The 26,149-nt window shown below is 32.3% G+C and overlaps 1 protein-coding gene across 8 annotated transcripts in view; it reads left to right on the top strand.

Moving 5' to 3' along the window:
- The window catches only part of LOC106879355 (far upstream element-binding protein 3), a 54,038-nt gene that overhangs the window by 14,465 nt on the left and 13,424 nt on the right, over positions 1 to 26,149 (top strand). For 2 of the 8 annotated variants that reach the window (XM_014928870.3, XM_014928869.3), the window contains exons 3-11: positions 4,601 to 4,642; positions 6,187 to 6,226; positions 6,491 to 6,675; positions 11,759 to 11,830; positions 20,351 to 20,408; positions 21,769 to 21,937; positions 23,984 to 24,082; positions 24,174 to 24,224; positions 25,367 to 25,468. In XM_014928870.3, coding sequence (XP_014784356.1) covers positions 4,601 to 4,642; positions 6,187 to 6,226; positions 6,491 to 6,675; positions 11,759 to 11,830; positions 20,351 to 20,408; positions 21,769 to 21,937; positions 23,984 to 24,082; positions 24,174 to 24,224; positions 25,367 to 25,468 — 818 coding nt within the window. The remainder of the gene's footprint in view (positions 1 to 4,600; positions 4,643 to 6,186; positions 6,227 to 6,490; positions 6,676 to 11,758; positions 11,831 to 20,350; positions 20,409 to 21,768; positions 21,938 to 23,983; positions 24,083 to 24,173; positions 24,225 to 25,366; positions 25,469 to 26,149) is intronic. The other 6 variants (XM_089347545.1, XM_014928872.3, XM_089347544.1 and 3 more) reach the window with 3 other exon arrangements.

Raw genomic sequence — 26,149 nt, 5'->3', positions numbered from 1 at the left:
ATTAGGGTTATTTTCCTGAAGGGAGTAGAGTCTTGTCTGTTTTCCTGCCAACTAGAATTTTGGTCTTTGCTATGTTAACTTCATAAGGCCCTTTGATTCCAGGTATTCCTTTTCTAATTCTACTATATTTTCCACTATGAAGTCATCAGTATGTGGTTGTTACCGAAGGCAACTGATCTTAAAGTTCTTTTTTATGGCCTTGTGGACCATGGTGAATAGGAGGGGGTCTCCTGGTGAATTAAATTCATTGTTGTACATTACTGACTAAAGCATCCCTGTATGGCTCTACCATACCATTTATCTGACTTCTTCAGTGACCACCATATCACAGCTAATATGACCCTATTGATGATTTTCTCCAAGTCAGTGAATGCCACATACACTGGCTTACTTAACTAAATACATCTGCAACTGTTTTACAAGAAAAAGGGGCATCAAGAGTACTTCTGAACACATCTCATCCATTCTGATCTATAACTCTAACTTTTGTGACTTGATACCCTTGTAATTCTATTCTGCTATGCTCGTCATTGGGTATGATAGCATTGGAAAGTTTTATATTAAATCAAAGAAGGTAATTTGATATTTTAGTTATCTACAACTTCCATTTACTGAAGTTCCTCTAGCCATTCAAAGCAATCATAACCTTTGAATAAAATTATGTAACAATGTAATTTTTTTAGTCTGATTGTTATTATACTCTTACAATTAACACAATTGATTGGTGAATCTTGTTGAACTTAGAGTTTGTGTAGAATGACCCATCTTCACTTGACATCCTCTCAGACCGTTTTTTTCTTTCTTTCTTTGGAGTGCTGAGATATTCATCTGGATTTCTTAAACCCTTTATCACTATACACATACACACCACGTGTGTGGTTAAAAAGTTCACTTGCCTATCACAGGACCTCAGTGGTGCTTCAGGTGATAGCTCCTTGGGCAGCCCAAAGTCATTGTCTGCAAGTATATGTTTGTGTACTTGGAAATGAGTAAAAGTTGGCAAAGGGAAGGGCATCCAACCATAGAAAACTTGTCTAGAACTCTATGCAAGCATGGGAAAGTGGACATTAAAATGATGTTTGTGTGTATTTGTATGTAAAATCATATTCACACATACACAACTTTATTATGTCAGCTTTCTTTGCTGGGATGGGTTGAACTGGTGTTGATAAACTTCATGATGGGCTAGTTTACTACATCCTATTCACAAGTTTTATTTAATGACTTGATTTGTGGATGCTCTTCCTAACACCAATTTACAGAGCGAGCAAATTGTTTAAAACTGAAGTCTTTTTGTCTCCATACTAAACACAATAGAGTGAACATGTGAATGGACAGCAAGGAGTGGATAAATGGTGAGGCTGAATAATGGATATTTATAGCAATTAGGCAGTGGAGTTGTATAGGTAGGATATCTATTGTGAATCATGTTGAAGAGACTTCTGGTGACTCAAGATAGATAAGACTGCTAGAGTGACAAGGACGACAGGTGCCTAGTATATTGATGTGAGTAAGGGAGATGGAGTAGCATCCTTATTTACTCTGGAAACTCTGTACAATGAAAAGAGGAGATGCAGTGCCGTTGTTAGTCACACTGGCAGCACGGTGGTAGAACAATGTGATTGAAAAGTGTAGGGTGTAATTGAGAGATGAGCAGTAGGGGCATAAGAGATAAAGGCATTGATAGTTTGAGGGACATGGAGGTGGATGTAGATAACCTAACCTGTATTTGAGGGATGTGATACTATCAAAGAAGCTGGTGATGTAGACTTCTGGCAGCTTGGACATGGATGTATAAAATGATGCCATATATACACTCGTGTTATTTGTTTTGGCTAACCTAGTTGGATGGTTCTGTCATACACAGTATGTCACCAATCAGCAAAGTCTTGTCAATTTTCCCATGAGAGGCAACAAGTTCAGATTTCGTTTTGTATTCATGTGTGTACATACATATCTGTTTTTGTGTGTATGAAAGTTGTGCATATATATATATATATATATATATATATATATCAGTTAATTTACATATGCATACAAGCTTTTTGCAAGGCCTTTTGGGAATGTAATGCAATAATTCATAAGTGTGTATAGCACACAGGTAAACATGTATATATGTTTGAAGAATCTTGTCATGTAAAAGGCAAGCTCCATGCTAGCTATTTTTCCAAGCATTTTATGGGGTGTCCCAGAGGCCACCTAGTGATTCTGAAATCTTTGAAAATTCAAACACTCTAAATATATTATCATTTAATTGTGAAATATTATACAACATAAATGTCCTACATTTACTACATGACACAGATGTGCTCTGTTGATATCATTCACCATAACACTAGTTAATAAAATTTGGCTGGTGAATTTCTGCACAGATATTATCCTTAAGTTGTAGACTTGCCTGGAGTTAATTGATGCGAACAGACTCATTGAAATATCTTGAAAGAAGAAAATTGGGGATGAGGGTCAGATCAGAAGACATCATGTCCATAAAATCTGAGGATTTTGTTTAAATTATTTGATAAAAAATTTGCTTTAGACACTCCATCATTGTCCAGGTCATGTGAGCAGTGACTCTAGCTTGTTGAAACCACATTTCAGGTTTGTTCTGCTCTGCTAGTAACAAAAAAGACTTGATCATGAACCCAAAAGTGCTCACTAGTTATTTTTCTTATATTGTCATTTGTATCTTCAAATAGTTATGGTCCAGTGTTTTTTGAAGTTGCACTACACCAGTCTATGCATTTGAAAGGATGCAAATCATGCTGATGAGTACTTTTAGAAGTTCGCTAATCCTATGTCCCATTGTTCTGCTTTTTAAAAAAGCAAATGGAAATGAACCTTATCACTCATCAGCTTCTGAACAAATTTATCATTAGCCAGCCTTTCAATTTAGATTGTAATTTAAGCATTGTTGATCTGTCATTTACAGTTTCTGTATCAATTATATTTTAATGGAAGCAGTACAAATCATCTCTCAAAATGCGATGCTATGACATCAAGCTATTCCTCAACAGGTCAGAGCATTTGCTAAAAGATGTTTCTGGTTCTTCAACAGTCTTACATGTTTATGATTTATCTGAACTGACTGTACATTCATAGTAAGTAACTGAGCCATATTGCCTAAAATGTTGATTCAACTGACAAATCAGATCACATGGTTTTTGACATTGAAATGTCTGCAATATTCTTTTGAGTGTGGAATGGTAGACTGGTTAAACTTAAAATTCCATGATTTTGGTTTTTTGTTTAGTTGCAAGTTTTACCATATTCTGAAAAAGAAATGAGTATGAAAAATTCTGAGATGTCTTGACCTTTTCAAAGACCTTGCTGACTTTTGGGACATTTGTACATTCCTAAATGGCGGAATATAATTTTACTATTAATAATAGGACAGCTGTATTAAAAAAAAAAAAGTTTCACTTCATGCGGGTGGAGCTTGCATAAGACAATCTCCAGGCAGGAAGACATGGAATGAAGTGGTAAAGACTAGCCTCAGGACCTAGAACTTCACTGATGTGATGACAGGATGAGGATGACTAATGTGCAATTCTCATGGCCTGTTCACTTTGGCAAAGCCCAATTCTGGTAGACTCTGTGTGTACACACACATGCACAAAATGGAGACCTCTGTCCAATTTTCTTTCATTCTAGAATTATTTCACTGGTTATCCATTAATACTATTCACTTGCACTTTGACCACCTCTCCCACTGAGCCACCAAATTTTCTTTCTTCCCTGATCCCTCTGTCCCACTCATTTCTATCCACCTTACACTAAAGATTCACCCTAACTTTTTATTAAATAAAAATTTTTCTTTCATTCTTTCCAGCTCCATTTCACTACTTCCGCCCTCTCTTCAAAAATGAATATAGTCATGTAGCACTTGTGCAATGAAAAACCTGTTCTGCTCTGGCCCCTTCTCTCTCCTCCCTCACCACTCACCTAGTATAAAGTTACCTCATTGGGGTTCATGGTCTTGTAAAATACTCTGTAGCCTCACTAGTGCTGGTAGCGTGAAAAAAGCATCTAGTATATACTGTAAGGTGGGTAGCATTAGGAAGGGCGTCCGGCTGTAGAGACCAAGCTGATGCTGAAGCACAATGTACCTCTTGAGGTCATCCGATCCTGTCAGACTGTTCAATCCATGAAAGTTAAATGATGAGAGCCGTGATATCAAAAGTTGTGGCTGATTATTGTTATTTGCAATGTTTATTGCAGATTGTTCTTATGAATATCTATATTGTATCTATATTCATGTCACACTTAGTGTGTATTTCTTAGTGTTATGTTAACAGATTGCCTTGACTGGAGAGGATCAGTATTTGGACTAGGTGAACAGAGTTTATAAAGAAGCTTTATTACCATTTATTATAATTATTAGTTCAACTGAATGACTAGCTTCGTCAAAAATTTTCTTGAGATAGATTTTTATAATCCAAGTATTTTTCTTTAATCAGCAAATTTAGCATTACGCAATCATTAGTGTTTTCATGAACAGTTACTTGTAATAGATTTAAAATAATTCTTGTTTACATAATTTTTTTTTTAATTATTACTTGAAAGGCAATTGATTAAATTGCTTTCAAAAATTTTCTTTCAGGTGAACCCGATGTAAAGAAGACACCTGCTGCGATAAATGATCGTAAGTTATTAGTTGCACAGTAGTTATTTCTTTGCATTTTCCATCAGCCACTAAGTATTGCATAGGTTAATTATTGAGAAAATATAGTTAATCATATTGTGGTGTTGTGGACCATCAGACATTGTAGTTTATATTAAGGTTTTTTTAAAACTACACCCCCACCCTTTCCTTATAGAACCTATATGCCTTTTAAATAGGTGCAATGTTTTATTTTGAAGTGTTACCATTTTAATTGTATTTTTATTTGCAGGTTTTTCTGATACTGTATTTTAACTTTTATTCTGTATTATATTTTACATTTGAGGAAGTATTTTAAAGAAATCATTTAACAACATTTAATATGCAATTAAGATATTTACTAAGAAATTTTGAATTAGGCTGGTTTGACATTTGTACATTATTTTTGCAAATTAATTTAGTTGCACTATTTTAAAGCACTTTATATTTTTATTTTTACATCTTCTTGTTTAGAATTAACTATTCTGTATTGATTTCATTCCTGCTTTTTTCTTTCATTTACTTTTTATTTATGGAATTAGTCCTTAATCAATTTGTTATTCTATTTATATTGAAATACACTGCCTTTGCTTTAATTAGTTTTGAAAATAATTTAGTAAAATAACTTTGTGATTACTAAACTGGTGTGTTGAACAAATTAGCATGAAATTTTGACATAAAGTTTTAATTTAGAATGGCTTTTAAACATGAGGTTTGTATCATAGAACCAGTCTCAGTAAGGTTGGTATCAGAAGGGTTAAACTATTAGATAATTATATAAATTGTCTGCCAAATTGATCTGCCAACTAGTGGTTTTTGTTTTGACACCTGCAACTTAGAATGAGCTTATAATGCTTTCACAACACTTCAAATGTTCAATTACAAGCTGCACTCTTACCTATTAAATTATTTAGATATCTTCATTCCTTCAAGTTTTAATACCACAATGTATTAGTGTATAAAGTTGTACTGGTTCTTCATTGATCTACCTGAAATATTTCTTAGTGTCTTGGTTTTATTTTGTATTTACACATTGTCATCAAATCATATACATTTGCATTTAACATAAAAATAGTTTGAATAAATTTTTGTTGTCATCTATTAATCTGTTAATGAAATTCAGAATTTTGATCAGTCTACCTCAGTGGTTTTTATGGGGCTTCGTTGCTTACTAATAAATTTTGAATTCACTCATTCATGAACTATGGTGGTGGTAGTGGCAGGAGGTTTCAAGTCTCGTATCTTTCAAAATTATGGTTTTTAATATTCTTATCCAGATTTATTATTTATAATCAGTGTCACTTCATTGTGAACAATGCAAGTTTATTTTTTTATGTTTATAATTTTAAAATTATATATTGTTGATTTAATTCTTTGGCTCCTTGTCATTTAAGATATGCAATCAGCAAAGCGTTGGAAAATTTTTAATGAGATAACTGAATTGACAGACTTATTCTTAGTGGACTGATGAATTTAATTTACATGAAATATTGTAATTGTATCTAACTTCTTTTTTGAAACTTTAACTCTTCCTTTTCTGATTGCAGCAATTGGTGCTCAGTTGCGTGCTATGGCTGAACAACAGAGGTAAGATTTTTTCTGTTTATTACATACCTTAATTAAAAAAATTTTGGACAATGCATATGTGTTGGAATAATTGATTTTATTATTCAATACCCTAACCAATTGCATGTAAATGAAAATGCTCTCAGTTCAGTGATATAGTGGCTAGCAAAATCATATTGCCTTGTATTGATAGGAAAACAAACATAAGGTCGAACCCACAACCAGTTCCTCTGTTATTGTAACTTTTGCTTTATTGTTTCTTGTCTGAATGTTTTTGTTTTCTAGATCTAACCAAGCAACACAAGCAGCTCAAGCAGCACAGGAAGCAGCTGCTCGTATTAATCAACAGTTAGGTGTTTCTAATCCAAATTTGCAAAAGTCCTCTCCTGTCACAAGCCCAGGCCCACATTCATCAATGGAAATGGTTGCTTCTGAAGAATATAAAGTGCCTGATAAACTTGTTGGATTGAGTAAGTACATTTAATGTCCTATTTTTTAAAGCACGTATTGGGATTGTTTGAATGTTATAAAAAAATTATTGTTTTTCAGTGAATGAATTTCTCAGCTGTACATCATAATTTATATTGGATTACTGTGTTAAGCTTTCAGCCAGTTGAATTCAAGACGAACAGTTGCAGATTTATCAGTTTTGTTTTACGATGATAATCTTTAAGAATGTTTAGAATGAAGTAAACAATCTGATTTTATTTTGAGTCAAAATTATTTCCTTGAATTTGTGAACACTAATTTCATAACTTCATTTTTCTTTCCTCTCATCTCTTTTTCTGTTTGCTGCAACTAACTATCCTGATGTCCTGCACAGATAATCTTTCTATAATATATGTAATGATGCTTTCAATTGTGTGTTGTGTTTGTCGTTAATTTCTCAAGTAGTCTGTCAAAATTTTTTTATATTTCAGTTTTGTATTATATAGATGGTGATACCAAAACCATCCTAAATATTTTGCATTAATTTATACATAATCCTTAATAAAAAAACAAAAATGTGCTCAGCTATAAAGAGACATTAATTTATCTATTCAGTTGCAGTTACTGATATTTATGACATATATCAATATAAATTTAATAGATCATTATGCTCGCAAATTTTAAGAGTTAATTAGACAATAAAAAAAAACAATTATTTAAAGTGACTGGTTCAACAATATAGTTTAGGAATAGTAATTGATGGCAATCATCTTTTCCACATGTTGAATCTCATTTAAGTTTCATTTAAATTAACTGGTTTATTGCTTTATTTCTAGATTCTTCACGTTTGAAAATGTGTATTGACATGTTTAAATCTGTTGTGTAAATTTATTTTACATTTTTCTTTTTTAAAAACTTTGGCTAGTTTAGCAGTAAAAACTTTTCCAAATATTTTTAATGTGGTTAATTTTATGAACTCGAAAAGGATCTCATTACACATTGTAAATTTCATAGCTTTCAACCCATTATTGGGTTAAAATATTGAATTTTCCTGGATATTCTCAAAACTCTAGCATATTTAATATGAAATTCTATATAAATATTTCTTGATTATGTAAACTGTTTACATAATCTGAAAGCAATATTAAAAATATTACTGAAATTAGTTGATATTTTTTGAATTCATACATATAGATTTTTAGACTTTGCTACCAAATGTAGCAAGTGTGATACTTGTCCTACAAAAGAAGCACATTGCTGAGATTCAAGCAAAATAAACTATTTTGTGGAAAGACTGGAAATCTTCATTCTTTTCATGTGTATGTTTTTTATGTCAAAAACCTGATGTGCATTTTAATATTTGAAAAATTGTACTCAGCTATATCTGTATGACTTCTCTATCCAATTGTGATTAAATGAAATTTAGGATATGGACAAGGCCATTTAATGCAGTATAAAGTACTTGAACTAATGGCAGTGTAGTTGGTGTTACATTGACACACATTAATTTCATTTTATTTCACTCCACATTTTCAGCATAACTTATGATAAAGAACCATATGCTAAAGTAAATATTATTTATGAAACCATTGATATAGCCAGTAATAAAAATAATTTACAAGTTAAATTTAAACATAATTTTATTTTTTGAAGCAGAACTTTTGTGTCTTTCTATTTAGTCTTTTTGGATTTCATATTTTGAGACTAACTGAAATGATTGTGGGGTTAAGGTAATTTGTCAACAAAATACAGCTTCATAATAGACAGAAGAAAGTGGCCGTAGCAAAGAAACTCATAAATGTGGGTTTTATCAACAAGAATATTTATCAGTTTTTCTTTCTCTTGTGTGTAAAAACGTAAAATCTAGGTGCATTAGGATGTCAGATGAAATAATTTTTGTTATTAATGAGGAGAAAGTGTCATGAGTATACTGTCATGTGTATACTATCAATTGAGAGGGCTGGGCAGTTATGACAAGTCAGAACAACTGGTATCACATATATATTGGCTTATATTTTAGTCATAGACTTCATCATGAGTTAATGATGTCTTTCCCTCAACATATAGTTATTTCTAATTAGATTTTTGATGTTCACTGCATTAACTATTTTGACAGATTTGAGTCTACCATGAAGATGGCGTTTTTTTTTTTTTTTTTGTCATTAAAGTTCATTGGAACCAGTTTTGCTAAGTGGTATGTACAGTTGTAACAGTAGCACCATTGGCATCATAGATAAATCTGATACACAAGAGAGTGAAGTTTTAGGGGTGTTAGTAATAATTACGGAAATTTATGGTGGGTGATGGTATACAGTTTTGATTTGTAGCTGGTTATATTTTACAATTCTGATTAGACACGTGTTAAAAAAAATTTTTTTCCTTCTTTTATTCCCCCCCCCCCCCACACACACACACAGCAGGTGGGACTGTTTACCCCTACTCAAATGAGTTCTTTATTAGCTGGCTTGGTTTTATCTGCTTGATCAGTCTAGGGACTTCTGAATGGGTTTAACTCTTACCTTCTTGTATGACTGTACCTCATGGGATTGCACCAGTCAGCCAGTTCTGGAATGCATAATGCTTAAATAACCTTGTTTACACAGTTTGAAAGAAGTGAAGAACTCAAATGGAAGGGAGAAAACTCTAATCTCCCTATCTCTAATTCATTTCTGTTCTGTAAGAAGAATCATTACAGGACAGTATTTGTACTGCTGTATTTAAAACTACCACAAAATATCGATACTGCTGGTAGTGTGAAGCTATCTTTTATACGAGTGATGACATAATTAGTTTTGTTGCAAAACTTAGTCAGGTAGTAGGCATTTCCATATGAAGAGGTTGGTACCAATTCTGAATATCTAGCAAAAAAAACAAGAATTTCTGAATGTTTGCGACAGTGAACTTTGCTAAAAGCACACAAGGACCAAGTGTTGGTATTAGACTAGGCAGTGTGGTTGGTTAGCAACTACAAACTGCAGAAGCAAAGTCTGCTCTTTTTACAGAAAATACATTTTGCTCTATAATAACTAGAAGGGAATAAGGTAGATGTAGTCTGTTGTGTATGCAGCATAAATTTCAGAAACAGCACAGTTTAAAATGCAGACTGCTTCACTTTTAATATTGCAAGACAAGTGACCATCCTGGAGTAGATATATAATACTAATATCACAAATGGGTACCATCAGTTGAGTGCAAGCTGAGAAATCACTAAAGAAATGTCAAAGATATACACAACATACACCAGTGCAAAAATGTGAATGCTTAACTGATGGTAATGGATGATAAAGAAATATTGAGCAATTGTAAATTTATGTCAAGTTTTATAATTGATTTCCTATATATTGTTCAGTTTATCATAGTTCTTTTTAAGTTTTTGCTTTTCCCTTATTGGTTCTCTATATCATTAACCCACATCTTACATCCTAATCTATATATTATGCTACCATGAGTATAGAAATTACTGTATTTGCTCTTGGATCAGTGTTTCTGTAGCTGAGGACTATTTAATCTTCTTTTAATAATGACTACCAGAAAACAATATATTGTGTTTGCTATGTCTTTTCTGAGCATTTGTCATCATTGGAAAGATGTGTATTTACATTTTGAAAATATACGTTTCTCAATTTACAAAATTGTTTGTGGTTAACTCCAGTTTCATTTTAAAGCAAGTGTAGCATGCTCTTAAATTTGATGCATGCTTGTACATTTATTCATAGTTTGTTACATAGTTATTGACTAATAGTAGCATATAAAATTGGGGAGGTTTTGAAACAAATCTGATTTTTGTAAAAGTATTCCTTCCTAAAGAAATGAGAGGGCTATGTTGTCATATAACAATTTGATGAATGAGTTGAGTTGCATAACATTTTAGTTGTATGGCCAACATTATTTTATTCAAATTGAACAATGTTATCAATATTGCTAGTATCTAAATATTTGCAGGTGACAGTTTTTAATTAAATTCTTGATGTTTGTTTTTATAAGTTACATTTGTATATCTATTTGCTATTGTCTATCGATGAAGTCATAAATTTCAATGTGGCTGTGAAAGTCCTTAGATAATGAAACTTCTTAGAAATTTCTGACATGCCAAACCTCGTAAATTGTTTGTCATTGTAGGCTGACTAATTAATTACACCAGATTTATAGTTTATTGAGATCTGTAAATTTAACATGCTGAGGAGTTTTATTTTAACTTTCATCAGCTGATATTTAATTGCTTTATATAAATTTTAAAATTGGTTCATTGCTACACTTGGATTACATTTCTAGTTTCTTTATTGCTAGCATGTTAGTTAGTATCTGAAATTTTAAAAGAACAAATAGAAAATATTTTCTCTACTTAGAATTGGGAAGCATTGATACAATATGGAATTCTTCATGTCTAATTAAATCAGCATACAATATTTTCAGAGACCATCAGAATTTTTTCCCCCACTTCTTATTGGAAAAGGTTTGGTATTTAAATAAATGCATATATTTTTGTATTTTTAGCTAATCTTTTAGATAAAGGGAATGATTTTTTTTTATATATTTTTCCCATCCGTTTAATTCATTTTGATAAATTCATTAAACTTTTCATAATCTAATTATTATACTCATTCCACTGTAAGTTCCAAATGAATAATGTTTAAGTATATATATATATATATATATATATATATATATATATATACCATATATATTTTAATATTATTCTCTTACCATACAGTTTTCATATCTGCGTTGTTTTGTTTTATTCTCCTGTCTTTTGTTTTCAATTATGGAGTTCTATTTCTATCAAGCTTTCTATTCTGCTTAACTAAAATTATTTTTCCTATTCATATCTTTGTTTCTGAAATTTGATTTTAGTGTGAAAGGATTTGAGGTTTTTAAGTCGACTTTTTATTTCACCAGGCTATTTCCTTTTAAAAATAAAGTGTCTATTTTTATCTTGAGGTATATAACTTTCTTTACTTTATATGGTCATTTACCAAAATTTATTTTACTCCAGCACATCCTTAATTGATTACTATCTTTCTAGTAGTTTAATAAAATAATTCTTTTGTATAGTTGTTTTTACACTTAGAAATTAATAGAGAAAGGTAGAATTATTCTTAAAACCATTCCATGTCCTTTTTTTAGTTATAGGAAAAGGTGGTGAACAGATATCAAGGTTACAAGCAGAAACGAGTTGTAAAATTCAAATAGCACCAGGTAGGTTTGTTTTTTAGCTCCTGACCATATCAGTTACCCTAAAGCATCCTACAGGAAGGCATTAACCCTTATCCTGCTGATTTTCAAACTAGTTTGTTTCTAGCGGAATTAACAACCATTGTTAGCTCCTGATAGTGTAAACAAGTAGTTTGGAATCTTAATCAAAATTTGTTTGGATTTTAAGTATAATTAATGGGCTTTTTTAAAATTTATTTTATTTATTTATTTTTTTGTTCTGGTGTAATAATAAAGTTCAGAATAATTGAATTATTGGTCAGCCTGGATTTTAAGATATCACCCTCTAAATTAAGAAGTTAGTTTACATAAAAATTTATTCAGATGCAATGTTTTTCAATTTGAGAATGTTTTTTGAATGTTAAAATATTTTCATATTAAAAAAAATCAATATATATATATATATATATATATATATATATATATATATATATATATATATATACACTTTGTTTTTGTTAATATTTTTATATATCTGTAAATCTCTCTGCAGGATAAGGGTTATATTGGTATATTTAATAAATGGGCTAATATTGATATGGAAAACTGCTTGTCACTAATGACCTTTGACCACAAAATAGATTTCCACTGAAATTGATATTTTGATATAGACTTAGTCACTATGCAATGTGGTTGGGGATGCCTTCCTTTTGATAAATGGTAGAATATGAAATCCTTTTAGATTAGGTGAACATTGAAAGAAAGGTGAAACAAAAAATTATATATTGATATTTTGGTAAAGATTACAGGTTAAATTGTAAGCATAAGATTAATTACATGTTCTGATTTGCTATAAGTGTGCTTCTAAGTGACTTATTTGCATAAAATTCTACGGTAAATTCCCCTCACCTTTCTATCAATGACTGTGTGTGGTAAAACTTATTTAATAGCAGTTAATTTGGTTTAATTTAAATACAATATAGAGCAACAATAAAGACACTGTTACTAATTGGCTTGGCATAACTGTCATAAATTCATAATTAAGAAAATTTCAGAAATTGATTCCCTTCCTCCATTTGTTTGTTTTATTTCAAAACTATTAGTTTTAAAATTGCCTCCTTAATTGATCAATCATTAAAACTGCATTTAAAAGAAGTATTTAAAAAAAATTTAACGTTTTCATTCACAGATTTTCTTTGTAAATATTTAAGTAAATTTCTGTATTTTTTTAAAGTAATGGATATTGTAGTTAGAGCATTTTTTTTTCCTTTTTTTCTTTTTTGTACTTATTGGTATCAACTGTCTCTGGCAAAAATATCTTGATAAATTCTAACAAAATTCTTAAATCTTACATTTTGTTTTGTAATATGCTGCTCTAACAGTAGAATTGATTACTATCAGTTTTGCTCCCTAGTTATGGTGTTTAATACGTTTCTAGTATATTATAAACAGTTTTTATATTTTTTTTATTGATTTTTAACAACTGTACACAGGTCACTTAAAGTCATGTGATAATTTTAAATCATAATACATAATTTGCTAATGATTCTGAAAAGCTGGTATTTAGAATGATGTATAGTTAATTAATTGTTAGGTACAGAATTTTAAAGACCTACAAAAGGAATTGAAGCATTTATGATTAAGAAATTAGATATTAGAAATGTTGGATGGTTTGAATGCTGTAATCACTGGCTTTGGTCGTGCACAATATTTACAAGTTTTATTGGGAAAAGAATTGTATTTCATCATCTCTTTAAAAAATAGAATGTTTTCTCATTTGTCTGAGTTTTTATTTCTTTCTGTTATTTCTTTGCTGTTGGCTCTAACCTTATATGCCATGGTTCCTCTTTTCACAGTTTTAATAATTGTAAAAAGGAAATTTATATTATAACCTGAATTGTAATTTCCATAAAATGAATGTTTGCCTATGGTTAATTGCTGTTGTTTTTCTTTCTTAAAATAAGGCAGTTTTCTGGATTGTGTCAGATTTGGGCTACCCATCATTGTCAGTTTCAGTAAAATATGATCACGTTAACCTTCACTAAATTTAAAATGTATGTGAAGTTTAAAATATCTTCAACTCTCCATAGATTTGTTTTCCAGGCATTTAGTTTGGTAAAACTGTAGTTGAATTACTTTTCATTGCTATATTTGCAAGAATCTTTTTCTCGTAGCTATATAAATGCAATATCTTTTCCTCATCACTATTAATGCAGCATCCTTGTTTGTATTGTATGTACTGAATGCACTTGAATATAGATGTTAAATTCTTTTTCTATTGATATTTTTCTTTTTTCTTTTTTTTCTTTTTTTCTTTTTTTTTTTAAAATCTAACCCAACTGTGTGGGTTCCAGATTTGTTCCTGAAAAATTGTTTACATTGTGGAACTGGTTTATATATGTATGGTGCATTGTTTTCATTATTTCCTTACCTTTTCCCCAATATTACCCGCATTGGAAATATTTCGGAAATATTTATTCGTGTCATCAATAGAATCTTCAAATGGTTTGCTTGGGTGAACAGTCAGTCATTGTTGGAATTGGATGGTTTCAGAACACACACACACACACACACACACACACACACACATATTATATAACAAAATTGTACTGGCTTAACAATGAAAACATTGATAATAGCAAAACATTTTTGAATTTGTTAGACATTTACACATTAGCAAAATAAATCCACTAATAAAGTGTTCGTAAAGAATTTGCTATTCTTAGTAAGTCCTCACTGTAGCACAATGCATCTGGTTGCGAGAAACAAGAGTGGTTGGGCTATAAGATATAGAAATTGCCATTTGAAAAAAAATAATTTCTACTGCAAAAATGTATTGGATGAAGGCATTTTTTGGAAGTTTCTTTAAAATTGTGCACTTGTCTTTTATTTAAAAAAAATTTGCATTAAAAAAAGGTGGGAGATTCTGACACTCACCACCAACCTTCATTACTATGCTTTAGTCTCTTCACTTCCCATTATCCTTTTTTTATTCTTTGGTGACTTAGATTATTCTCCTCCACATACTATTTTTTTGCATCATCCCATCTATCCACCCCAGCATTTAGCTGCCTATCACTATCTTTCTTCCATTGTTCGCTCTCCTATCATCCTAGAGTTTTTGAATTGTTGCATTTGTATTCTTTGTTCTATTCATCTTCTGCTTTGAGTGAATGGAGGCTTTGGTCTTCCAAGGTACACTTTGTGAAGTGGTTGGTAAATGAAAGAACAATGTAAAGAAAACACCTATCTAATGTACTGAGTACTGTAAAGTAGTCAGTATTACTAAGCGCATCCATTGAAACTATGCCAGAGGAATTGTGTAAGAGGCTTGGTCCTCTGATCCATATTGGGGAAAAGTAACCCTTAAAAGGAACTTATTCGGGCTGTAATGATCCCTTCCAAGTCATGCTCATGTGGAAATTTCATGTATCATAGCTATTTTGTTATTAAAACTTGGGTTAATAACATTGGCATCTATAGCACAATGCAAAAGTAATAATAAATCTTTGCCGGGCAAAATGGCTGGAACACTGACCATATCAGCTTAGGTCATACTACTGTTGTTGTTCACTCCAAGCAATGTATGTAATGCTACTTTCTCCTGTTTGCTTTGTTGAATAAATAAAACAGACAGTGCTACAATGGCATGTGATCTATAACTGAAAGGGTGATTACTTTAGGTTACTTTTTAGTTTACTTTTCAATTTCTAAAGGAAAAATTGGGGAAATTTTGCCCCTTTTCTCTCTTCAAGCTTCATTCATTTCTCCACCACAATGATGATATGGTGCAACATTTTCTTCATCTAAAAGGCCATTTTTCATAAAAATTCAATTGCCTTCGTTTTATCGCTGTAGATTCTATTTGTGTGGTTAGCAGGAGAAGGACCGTTTACATATAAGACTAAAACATTTACTCCAAATTATCACTCATGTAAATATGCAAAAATTAGTGTGACATAGTAGGAATAAAATAAAATTAATCTGAAAATGAAAGATGATGATGCATTAGTTCAGACAAAAGTACAGCCTAAAATGCTTTCAGAAAAATCATTTTCTCCTATAAACTGGATGGCTCTTACTCAGCACTACATCATCAGCCATCTCTTGCGTGCCACTTTGCAAATCCTCATCAGCTCTCTAACTGCAGCCCATATTTTTTAGTCACTTACCAAAAAGATCTACCCATTTCACTGAATGCACCTTTTACTTTGCTTCTGTATGTAGTACATTCATAGAGAAAAATTGTACACTAGGTAAAACTAAGGCCATCCCTTTCCACTACATGTATTCAACTAATTTCTTGAGTGAGAGTGTGTTGGTTATAACTTGCTTTACAAAAGCCATACTAGGGCATTAAGGAGGGAGAGATGTTGAAGAAAATTGCCAACATGTACAGCCTTGACATGTAAGAAAAATCCTGAAGTTTGTTCATTAATGCTCCTGTCTTAATAACATGATGGCGCAATTTGAAGACCATAAAACTTTGAAGACATAATATTGTCGAGGCCACTGACCCTGGCAATATTATTTCCCTCTTTCCATTAATAATCTTCAAACAATATGCTCCAGACCTAACCTTCAACCTCACCAAACTCTTCAATTTGTTGCTCACTCTACAGGGATATATCTGAGTGTTTAGAGATAACAGTTTCTTTCCCAAAAAGGGCAAACCCTCTGGTGTTCCAAGCTATCACCCTATTTCACTGCCAAACAATTTTTTTCAATGACTCGGGGGAAAAAAAGTGAGTGGGTTGGTTGCTCCTGCCCCTACAAATATCAGTGGTGCTGCTGATGCTTCTGAACAAGGCAAAGAAATACAGAATAGATTAGATGTTCTTTGAAGAAATTGTTGTGGAAAATCAAGAGTAAATTTACAGCCAGTTTTATGGTCTTCAAATTGCGCCATCATGTTATTAAGACAGGAGCATTAATGAACAAACTTCAGGATTTTTCTTACATGTCAAGGCTGTACATGTTGGCAATTTTCTTCAACATCTCTCCCTCCTTAATGCCCTAGTATGGCTTTTGTAAAGCAAGTTATAACCAACACACTCTCACTCAAGAAATTAGTTGAATACTGATACTGCCTTCAAAATTAGCAAAGCTCTCAGCTTTGTTGATCTCACAAATCTCTCCATCTGTGGAATTCAGCTGAAGGAAGTTTTACAACACAGTTGTACTCAGTTCCATCTATTTCCTGTCTCGTGACTCGATGGCTTCTTACCATTGCACTTCAATAGAGCTCTGCTATACTTCAAGGATTGCTTTATCATTTTACTTTCTATTACCTTCCATAACACTCAATCATTCACTCCTCACTAACCCTCTACACCTAGGCAGCATCCACATGCAACCCAAATATGCCAAATCTGCATTTACTCAATGAATAGAGATCTTGCTTGTTCTGTTGTGGCCTTATGCCAGTTTTGTCTTCTTTGACAGTGAAGGGTCACAATCACTACACATCAAAAAAGCATTAACTCCATGTGTGCACGCGCATATAACAAGAACCCTTAAAGTAGCCGAAAATGCCAGACTTTATCACAGCTGAGGATTTCTTTTGAAGAATACTCTTCCTCAATATAGCAAAGACTTCACTTGCTCTTGAGATCTAGAAAATATTTGACCCCATTATGACTACCAGCCCCTTACAAAGTTCAGTTGAGACCCCAGAATAGTGCTACTGCTACACATCCTAGACTGCATCCAAAGAATGGCCACTAGTGTTGCTCATGTGCTGCTAACTTAACTTGGGCTCATCCAATTTATTTTGTCTACCTATCCTCATACTGTCTACCTATCCTTTTACCATTATCCATACTGTCCACACCTCCAATCCCAAGTCATCAATCTTCTGGATTCCCACTCTGCATATGATTTTCTTGTCATTAATTTAAAACAGTTAATGCAGAACAATTACACAGTTCTCACAAAGGGCATGATCATACCCCATCTCTCAAAACACCTGAACACTGTCTCAAATAGAAGGAAAAAAGGACACAAAGTTTTTCAGTGAGTTTTAAGCAATGATGTTCAGCTCCAGGTTAGGCTTGATCAAAAGTTTTCTAGACATTATTGGTTTATCTTTTTCCATTGTGCAGAGAACTTGGGACATCCTTTAATATGTTCCTTTTTTGAGCAGAAGTATGTGTTATGAAGGGATTTGACTGGTTTCCAGCATGTTTAGTGACCATATACAAACTCCTTCATTACATCATATGCAATGATGTGTGTATAATTAGGTTGCTTATGTTTGAAAAACCTGGCTTAGCTTTCAGCATGAGCTGGTGGCATCTTTAGAGCTAGTTATGTGGATGGGTATTAATATAAGCAGATTAACATTATGAAAATTCTCTTCACTTACTATAATATACACACATTATTCATGCCATACCCATTCAATACCTTGTTCCCAACTTACGCTATTATCTCCATATAAAAAGAAAAGTATTATTGAATCCTTAACATTATTTCCTTGTGTAACTTAATCACTTTGGTTAAGATACATTGTAAATTTGGATTCAACCAGATCATCATATGCTGACTACAACTCACACTGCATAAAGTACTGTTTGATATGAAATTTAATACTTGATTTATGGTCTAGGAAATGTAGATTTTGTTCGTTAAACTGTTGATGAATAATGACTTTTTTTCAAGTAAAGGCTTTGAATTTCAAACTAATTTTATATGTTGTTTTCTAAATGTGATAGATATATTTTGGAATCTTGTTTGTATTGCATGTTAAAATATATTATTGGGTTTGCAATTCAATTAAAAGATCTGTTTTAATCTTCGTTGGTAAATTTCTTCATGTTTCTTAATATGTAACTAGGTTTGCATGGGTCTACACTTGCTTGGTGTGCCTAATGGGGTTCAGTTATGATAGTAATATCTTCTTGTTACTCAGCATTCCAAATAGATTTTGAAGGGTTTTGTTCCTAATCTTTGTTATTTTTAATATGTTTCTAAATATAAAATTTAGATTAATACCTTTGCAAAATTCAGTCTTCATTTTGAGTGCAAGTCGATTGAATTTCAGGTGTGCAGATTATTTCAGAGAAACCACGAATACATTTACAAATTAAAGTAACAAACTTCTGCAACTAGCTATTGACTTAGGGTTTACAACGTTATGCTTCAGTATTAAATTTTGACTGGGTTTTGAAAAAAGAGATTTTTATATTATATATTTAATATAGATGAGTTAATAATCAGTGGTTCCTCTACATGCAACTGAAATGTGTATAGGTAAGCCATCAGCAGTTCAGGCCATTATCTTTGCAAATTGGGGGTTGAAGACGCCTAGTTTTCTTTGGATATATAGGGTAGGCAGAACCATTTGCAAGAATTGCTTTACTCTTTTACATGTTCACATTAGAAAATATACAATGTGTTTACACAACTCGTGCTTCTAATCTGAGATGTGTGAAATATTGAGGTGTCCATAGAAATGAAACATTTTTCTCAGGAGAAAAGATGGACAACAGAATTTTGTTTCCACAATTACCTTAACTGAAATGGCTACGAAAAAAGTGAGTGGGTTGGTTGTCCCTGTCCCTAAAAATATCAGTGGTGCTGTTGATGCTTCTGAACAAGGCAAGGAAATACAGAATAGATTAGATGTTCTTTGACAAAATTGTTATAGAAAATCAAATGAGTGAATTGAAGCCAATTTTATGGTTATCAAATTGCAGTCAATTTGTTAAGACAATAGTATTAATAAACAAACTTCCGGATTTTTCTTACATGTCAAGGCTGTACAAGTTGGCAGTTTTGTAGTTAGGATTATCAAATCATTTAACAGTTCATTATTTATTTATTTATAGTTTTGCTTCTGCATTAAAGTTAATTAGTATTTTTATTCTTTTTTATGGATTATGATAATTAGATAATGGTGTTTTAATGAATATATGTGCAATGGTATGCAATTCTTTTTCAGGGCTTCGTTTTTAATACCATTTTACCAAATATGCTATTCAATGTTATATATATATATTTAATGCAAATATTGTGATGATTATGATGTAGGGATTTTTTTGATTCTTTTTAAGTTAGTTTACATATTCTTTTAGTGGTAAATGTTATACATGTTTACAATTAATTTTATTGAAAAATGAATGAAAATTGTCAACGTTTAACAAAATTTCTTAATTTTCAATTAACAATTCACTTTTAGTATGAGACTACTCTTAAATTTTCAGTTAGTAGTCAACTAAATTTTGTCAGTAGACCTTGAATAACTTGGAATAATCTTCCTCTTTCGAAAGACAGTTATATGATTGTTTACTTTGAAATTTCAGTATTATCTGACACAAGTCGAAAATAGTAATCCAGCTGAAGCATTTTAAAACCTTACAAATTTTAAAATTATTCTTTGCAAAGAAGAATGTAATTACACATGGAACTGAAAAATATTTTTGCATTTGCTATATTTGTTTGTGAAGTGGCATTTTTCTTTAAAAAAGAAAAATGATCAAAAGACGGTACTCTGCACCACTCTATCTTAATAAGTCAAGAAAAGTTTGTGTTATTATAAATAGTTATTTCTGTAATTTTCAGATAGTGGAGGCTTGCCAGACAGAGTCTGTTCTTTGACAGGTGCACCAGCTGCAATAAGGTATCTTAATATATTTTATCTTGTATTAATTTACTTCTGCAAAATACACATACATACTATAGTTTTACATCCATGGTAGGAGCAAATGTAGGTGGCATGAGGTTGATTCAGAAGAGACGATACATCATTGAGTTATTTGTTGATAAGATCATTGCATTCTGCATCAGAAAAGTATTCAATTGCATCTAACATGTGAATCTTTTTACAAAATTGCTTACCTGTCGGCTACAGCATCCCAGTATCATTTCTTGAACCAATGGCATTGTTATATCACATTTTCAACGTGGGTGTTTAAGGGTCTCTTTCTTTCTTTCTGTCATACTAGCAAATCAAGGTTCATTTCTCATGCCATGCGTCTCAGAGTCGCTATCCTCTTTTGTTCAATTTGTTTGAAAAGACACCAACTGATAAAATAGCTTTTGATGGGTAAGAGAGACTTGTTAGAATGAATTTGTAGTTTATCTATAATTCATGACTGAAAGAGGAGCAGAAATCGTTATTGATGTTATCAGTTTGAATCAGTGTGAGCTTAATTTTGTCACTTACTCTGACATACTTGCTTTTTCTGCTAGTAGTATCCCTACTAAACATATTCCATTCATTTTAACCAGCCATGGGAAGAGTCTTCATTGTCTCATCCATCTCCTTTGTACTCAGCACACATGTACATGTCAACATGAGTGGTAGCCTTAAAATCCGGTTGCTTTAAGGTAATTTTGGTTGTTGCACTGAATTTGTGACTGTCCTCCTAATAACCAACCTTTGTACACCATTGACTGGATGCTCAGATTATCATGTACTCTGAGTTTGTATTCAGTTATTCACTTAGAGGGGATCTCAGTTTTACAAGCTGCATGATGGTCTCACTAGTGCTGGTGGCCTGAAAAAAAACACTTAGTACATTGTCAAATGGTTGGCATTAAGAAGAGCATCCAGCCATAGAAGCTTTACTAAAGCAGATACTGGAACACAATATAGTCCTCAGACCTGTTAGATCAGACCAAATTGTCTAACACTATCATTAAAAGGAGTATGACGATTGCTATTCTAGATGGTCTGCTTCTCCAGTTTGTAAGCTGTACATCTCTCTCATGTGACATAGGCCAGAAAACTTTTCATATGCTGTTAAGTCCATTTGTAGAATATACATTTGGTTAATGTGTAAATGTTGTATAAGGAGAAAACAATATCACTAAGAATTCAGAAATAGTCTTATACTCCACAATAGTTAGGTGTTGACCTAATGCAACTATCTGAAATATAGCATACAAAAACAACTTACATGAAATGTATTAAAATTTATTCTTATAATTAATAGTTTGATGCATATTTAATCACCTTATTCTGTGTTTCTATTTAGTGCCTGTAAACAGCAAATGCAAAAAATAGTTGACAAAGCACAGAGTGCAACACTGCCTTTAGATCAGACTACTGTCCCTGAAGGTCAAAATGTTATTGAAATGCTGATTCCAGGCAATAAAGTTGGCTTAATCATCGGCAAAGGTGGTGAAACAATACGCCAATTACAAGTAAGTAATTTGTTTTTTAAAAATTAGTGCATAAATGATATCAACTGGGTTATGGTTGATTTTGATTACTAGTTAAGTAGCATTCTCTTGTATTTATAGCAAAAATTCTACTTTACTACTGATGTGCATACCTACAAATGGAATGTCAAATCCAATTTTCATTCTTAGTTGGAAACTTTCTACATTTTATCAATCTAGATATCTAAGAATTATGGCATTTGTTGAGTACGCATGGTTATGTATAGTATATTTCTAAGTAATAATACTATCTCTTTAACCTTTTCGTTACTATATTTCTAACCAAAATACACTACTTATGGTATTTCAATTTAATTTTAAAATATTTATGATTTTAGACTGGTTTCATAAATCAAGGCTTTCTTATTTATCAACATATTATATAGGTGCTGGCTTGGCTGTGTGGTAAGAAGCTTTCTCCCCAAACCTGACTCCATGTTCAGTCCCACTGCATGGCACCTTGAACAAGTTTCTTCTACTACAGCTGATCAAAGCGTTGAGCAGATTTGGTAGATGGAAACTGAAAGAACCCTGTCATATATGTATATATCTCTGTGCTTGTGTCTTTGTCCACCATCACCTCTTGAAAACTGGTGTTAGTTTATGTCCCCATTACTTAGCAGTTCGGCAAGAGACTGATAGGATAAGTACCAGGCTTAAATAAGAGTTAGGGTTGATTTGTTTGACTAAAGCCCTCATAGGCAGTACCCCAGTATGACTGCAGTCAAATGAGTGAAACCAATAAAAGATAAGATATTAATGTGATTTTTGGAACCCAATTTAACAAAAGGTTCTTAGCTAATTCAGTTGCACAATTTTTGTCTTAAAGCAAATCTAATTATAGGTAAAAGGAAAAAGAAAAATTTTTATTTATACATCAGCATAAAAAATGAATTATTTAATACTCAATGGGTATGCAACCAAATTTTTATAGAGAAGAATTGTGGAAATTACTTGATCATGTATCAGATGAGCTTAATGCATAGAAGACAATGTGTATCATAAAGTTAAAACAAAATATTGGAACTTGTCTTTGAAGAAAACTAGGAAATGAAATAAACTCACTCGCATATATAAATACACAGAAACACATATAATGATTCACAATCGAAATTAATCAAAATTTGTCACACACACACACCTCATCATCATCCTTTAACATATAATGATTCAAAATCAAAATCTGTCACACACATCATCATCCTTTAATGTCTGTTTTTCATGTTGGCATGGGTTGAACAATTTGAGAGCTGCACCATGTTCCAATCTGATTTGGCTTGGTTTCTACAGCTGGATGCCCTTCCTAATGCAAACCACATTAAATTTGAAATAAAATATTTGTAAATCAGCCACTTCAATGGAAAAAATAAATTTAAAAAATCCAATGGTTTTGTTTCCTTGGAAAGACTGTCACTAGGTCTAATATCTTCCTTAAAAATAACTAAGATAAGCAGTTATTAAATTTTTATTATGTGCAGGCATAAATTTCTGATTGTTTTTTTTTTTTTTCTTCCCCCCCTTTTATTATCACTATCCAAACTGTTAAGATAGTTTCATTTTCAGAAAAAGAAATGTCTGATTCATAATCACACGTTTGGTTTTCATGTTTGCCATATATTTTCTTAGATATTTCCCTTTTTGTTTTTTTTTTTATTATTATTATTCAAAAATACTTTGAATTCAGCCTCAGCTGTTTGACATCATAAATCTGATATCCACTTGGCATCTGTAAGGAAACACTTAGGAAAATCAATGTGGGAAAAAAAAATTCTCCAAGAATTCGTAACTTTCACAAATGTACTAAAGAGATTTGCACTGAAATAAATGACTAGGATATTTTGGTTGGCCATTTTCAAGCAGATTACCCAAGATATCCAACCAGGTTGGTAATGCAAGGGTTTATGCTTGTCAGTTTTACTAACAGGTTAGTGAAATGAAAACATTTCACATAAATGTGCAAAATATATAAATTTGTATTTTAATTTCGAAATCTTAATAGTTAATATTTCTCGTAATTTCTTGTTACAGGACCAGGCTAATGTGAAAATGGTGATGATTCAGGACAGTAGTCTACCCAGTGCACACGACAAGCCATTACGTATCACTGGAGAGCCTTCAAGATGTGGGGTAAGTTGTCTGAATTGCAATTAATGCAAAGAAAGATGATGTTTACTTTACTTTTGGTTGTATTTCTAACTTGGATTTTTGTATATTTTAGAGAGCCAGGGATATGGTTATGCAATTGTTAGCAGACAAAGATGGTACAATGGTAAGTTATAAATTTTATTTCATATCTGACTCACTCTTACAGTGATCATTCTTAAATATCAATTACATCTTATTTAGCTGTATGTTTTTTTTCTGTCTAAAATAATATAAGTATTACAGAGATGTACTTGCATAGCAAGCGACCTGATCTGAGATCGTATGCTAGAACGAAAACAATTGCAGCGTGGAAGGTGTTTATAAGCCATTTAAGAAACACACAAAAACTGTTAGATTCCCTTATACATTTAAATTTAACTTGCCAAAATATTTTCGTCGCTTTGAGACTGTGACCTGTTCACTGACAAAATTCTGTGATATAAGAGATGCAGCACGGAATTTTGTCAGTGAACAGGTCATGGTCTCAAAGCGACGAAAATATTTTGGCAAATTAAATTTAAATGTTGAAGTGAATCTAATGTTTTTTGTGTTTCTTAAATGGCTTATAAACACCTTTCATGCTGCAGTAATATAAATATCATCATCATCGTTTAACGTCCGCTTTCCATGCTAGCATGGGTTGAACGATTTGACTGAGGACTGGTGAAACCGGATGGCAACACCAGGCTCCAATCTAATTTGGCAGAGTTTCTACAGCTGGATGCCCTTCCTAACGCGAACCACTCAGAGAGTGTAGTGGGTGCTTTTACTTGTCACCCGCACGAAAACGGCCACGCTCGAAATGGTGTCTTTTATGTGCCACCTGCACAAGCCAGTCCAGGGGCACTGGCAACGATCTCACTCGAAAATCCTACGGGAGCCAGTCAGGCGGTACTGGCAACGGCCACGCTTAAAATGGTGCATCTCATGTGCCACCCGCACAAGAGCCAGTCCAGGGGCACTGGCAACGATCTTACTTGGCTTGCCGGGTCTTCTCACGCACAGCACATTTCCAATGATGATTATATACATGTAATGGTTGATATAGCTATTATATCAACCATTCAAGTGCATGATTGTTTTATAATCAGGTGCATAAATAATTTTGATGAGGTTAAGTGAACAGGTTGATAAAAGATTTTCAATAAAAATTTGCTAAGTGTAGTAAATAACAAATTTTAACAAACTCTTAATTTTAAACCTCTTGATTCACTAATTCGCATGGTATTTGTCTCATATTAAGTGTTATTTCTATTTTTACTGTAGACAAATGAATATGGTTCTTCTGTTGGCAATAATAATGGTGGGGGTGGCGGCGGTGGTGGAGGTGGTGTTAGAGCAGCTGCTTCAGGTGGCAGTGGAATGGACGTAAGTAGTTTTGTATTCACTCGAGTTTCTATTTTCTTGTTTAAAACTCTGCAAGCAATAAATATGCAGATGACTAGTATGTCAAAAATAAAATAAATTAAAATCTTCATAAGCATCTTATACATGTTTAATGTAGTGAGGTTGAAAATTCTTATTTTACTCCCACTTTTCTCTGCTAACATTTGGCTGGATGGACCTCACAGTGTATTGCCACTTTTCCTAGTCCTTTAACATTTCTATGCATCTCCCCTCATTGCTTTTAGTCTAATGATACCTTTCTATTCTGTTTTGGTTTTTATTTGGAATTACTTCTTTCCTAGGTAAGTTGCTTGTACAGCAGGAAGATGAACAATTTCCATTAGAAAAAGTATTCAAAGTGATGCTTCCAACAAAAACACACATGCACAAGTGCTCTCACTTGTAATGAAAGCATGAATTTAACATGTGAAAAAGAAAACTCCTTATATTTCACAGATTTGCATATAAAAAGAATTGTTTTTGCCTGTCTACACAAAAGTGCTTTTTCTATTTAAAAGAAATCTTATACAGTTTTATGCTTTAAATAAATTTTACATGGGTCGGTTTCCCCACTTTTCTCACTGAGAGATTGTGTGTGTACGCACACACAGGGAGTTTACTCAGTGAATTCCTTGGTAGTTGTAAAGCATTCTGTAATTCTTT

This window comes from Octopus bimaculoides, chromosome 2 (genome assembly GCF_046866305.1).
Source record: "Octopus bimaculoides isolate indiv1 chromosome 2, ASM4686630v1, whole genome shotgun sequence".
Classification (NCBI taxonomy): domain Eukaryota; kingdom Metazoa; phylum Mollusca; class Cephalopoda; order Octopoda; family Octopodidae; genus Octopus; species Octopus bimaculoides.
Note: the sequence above shows the minus strand (reverse complement) of the source record. Positions and strands in the feature narration are given on the sequence as shown.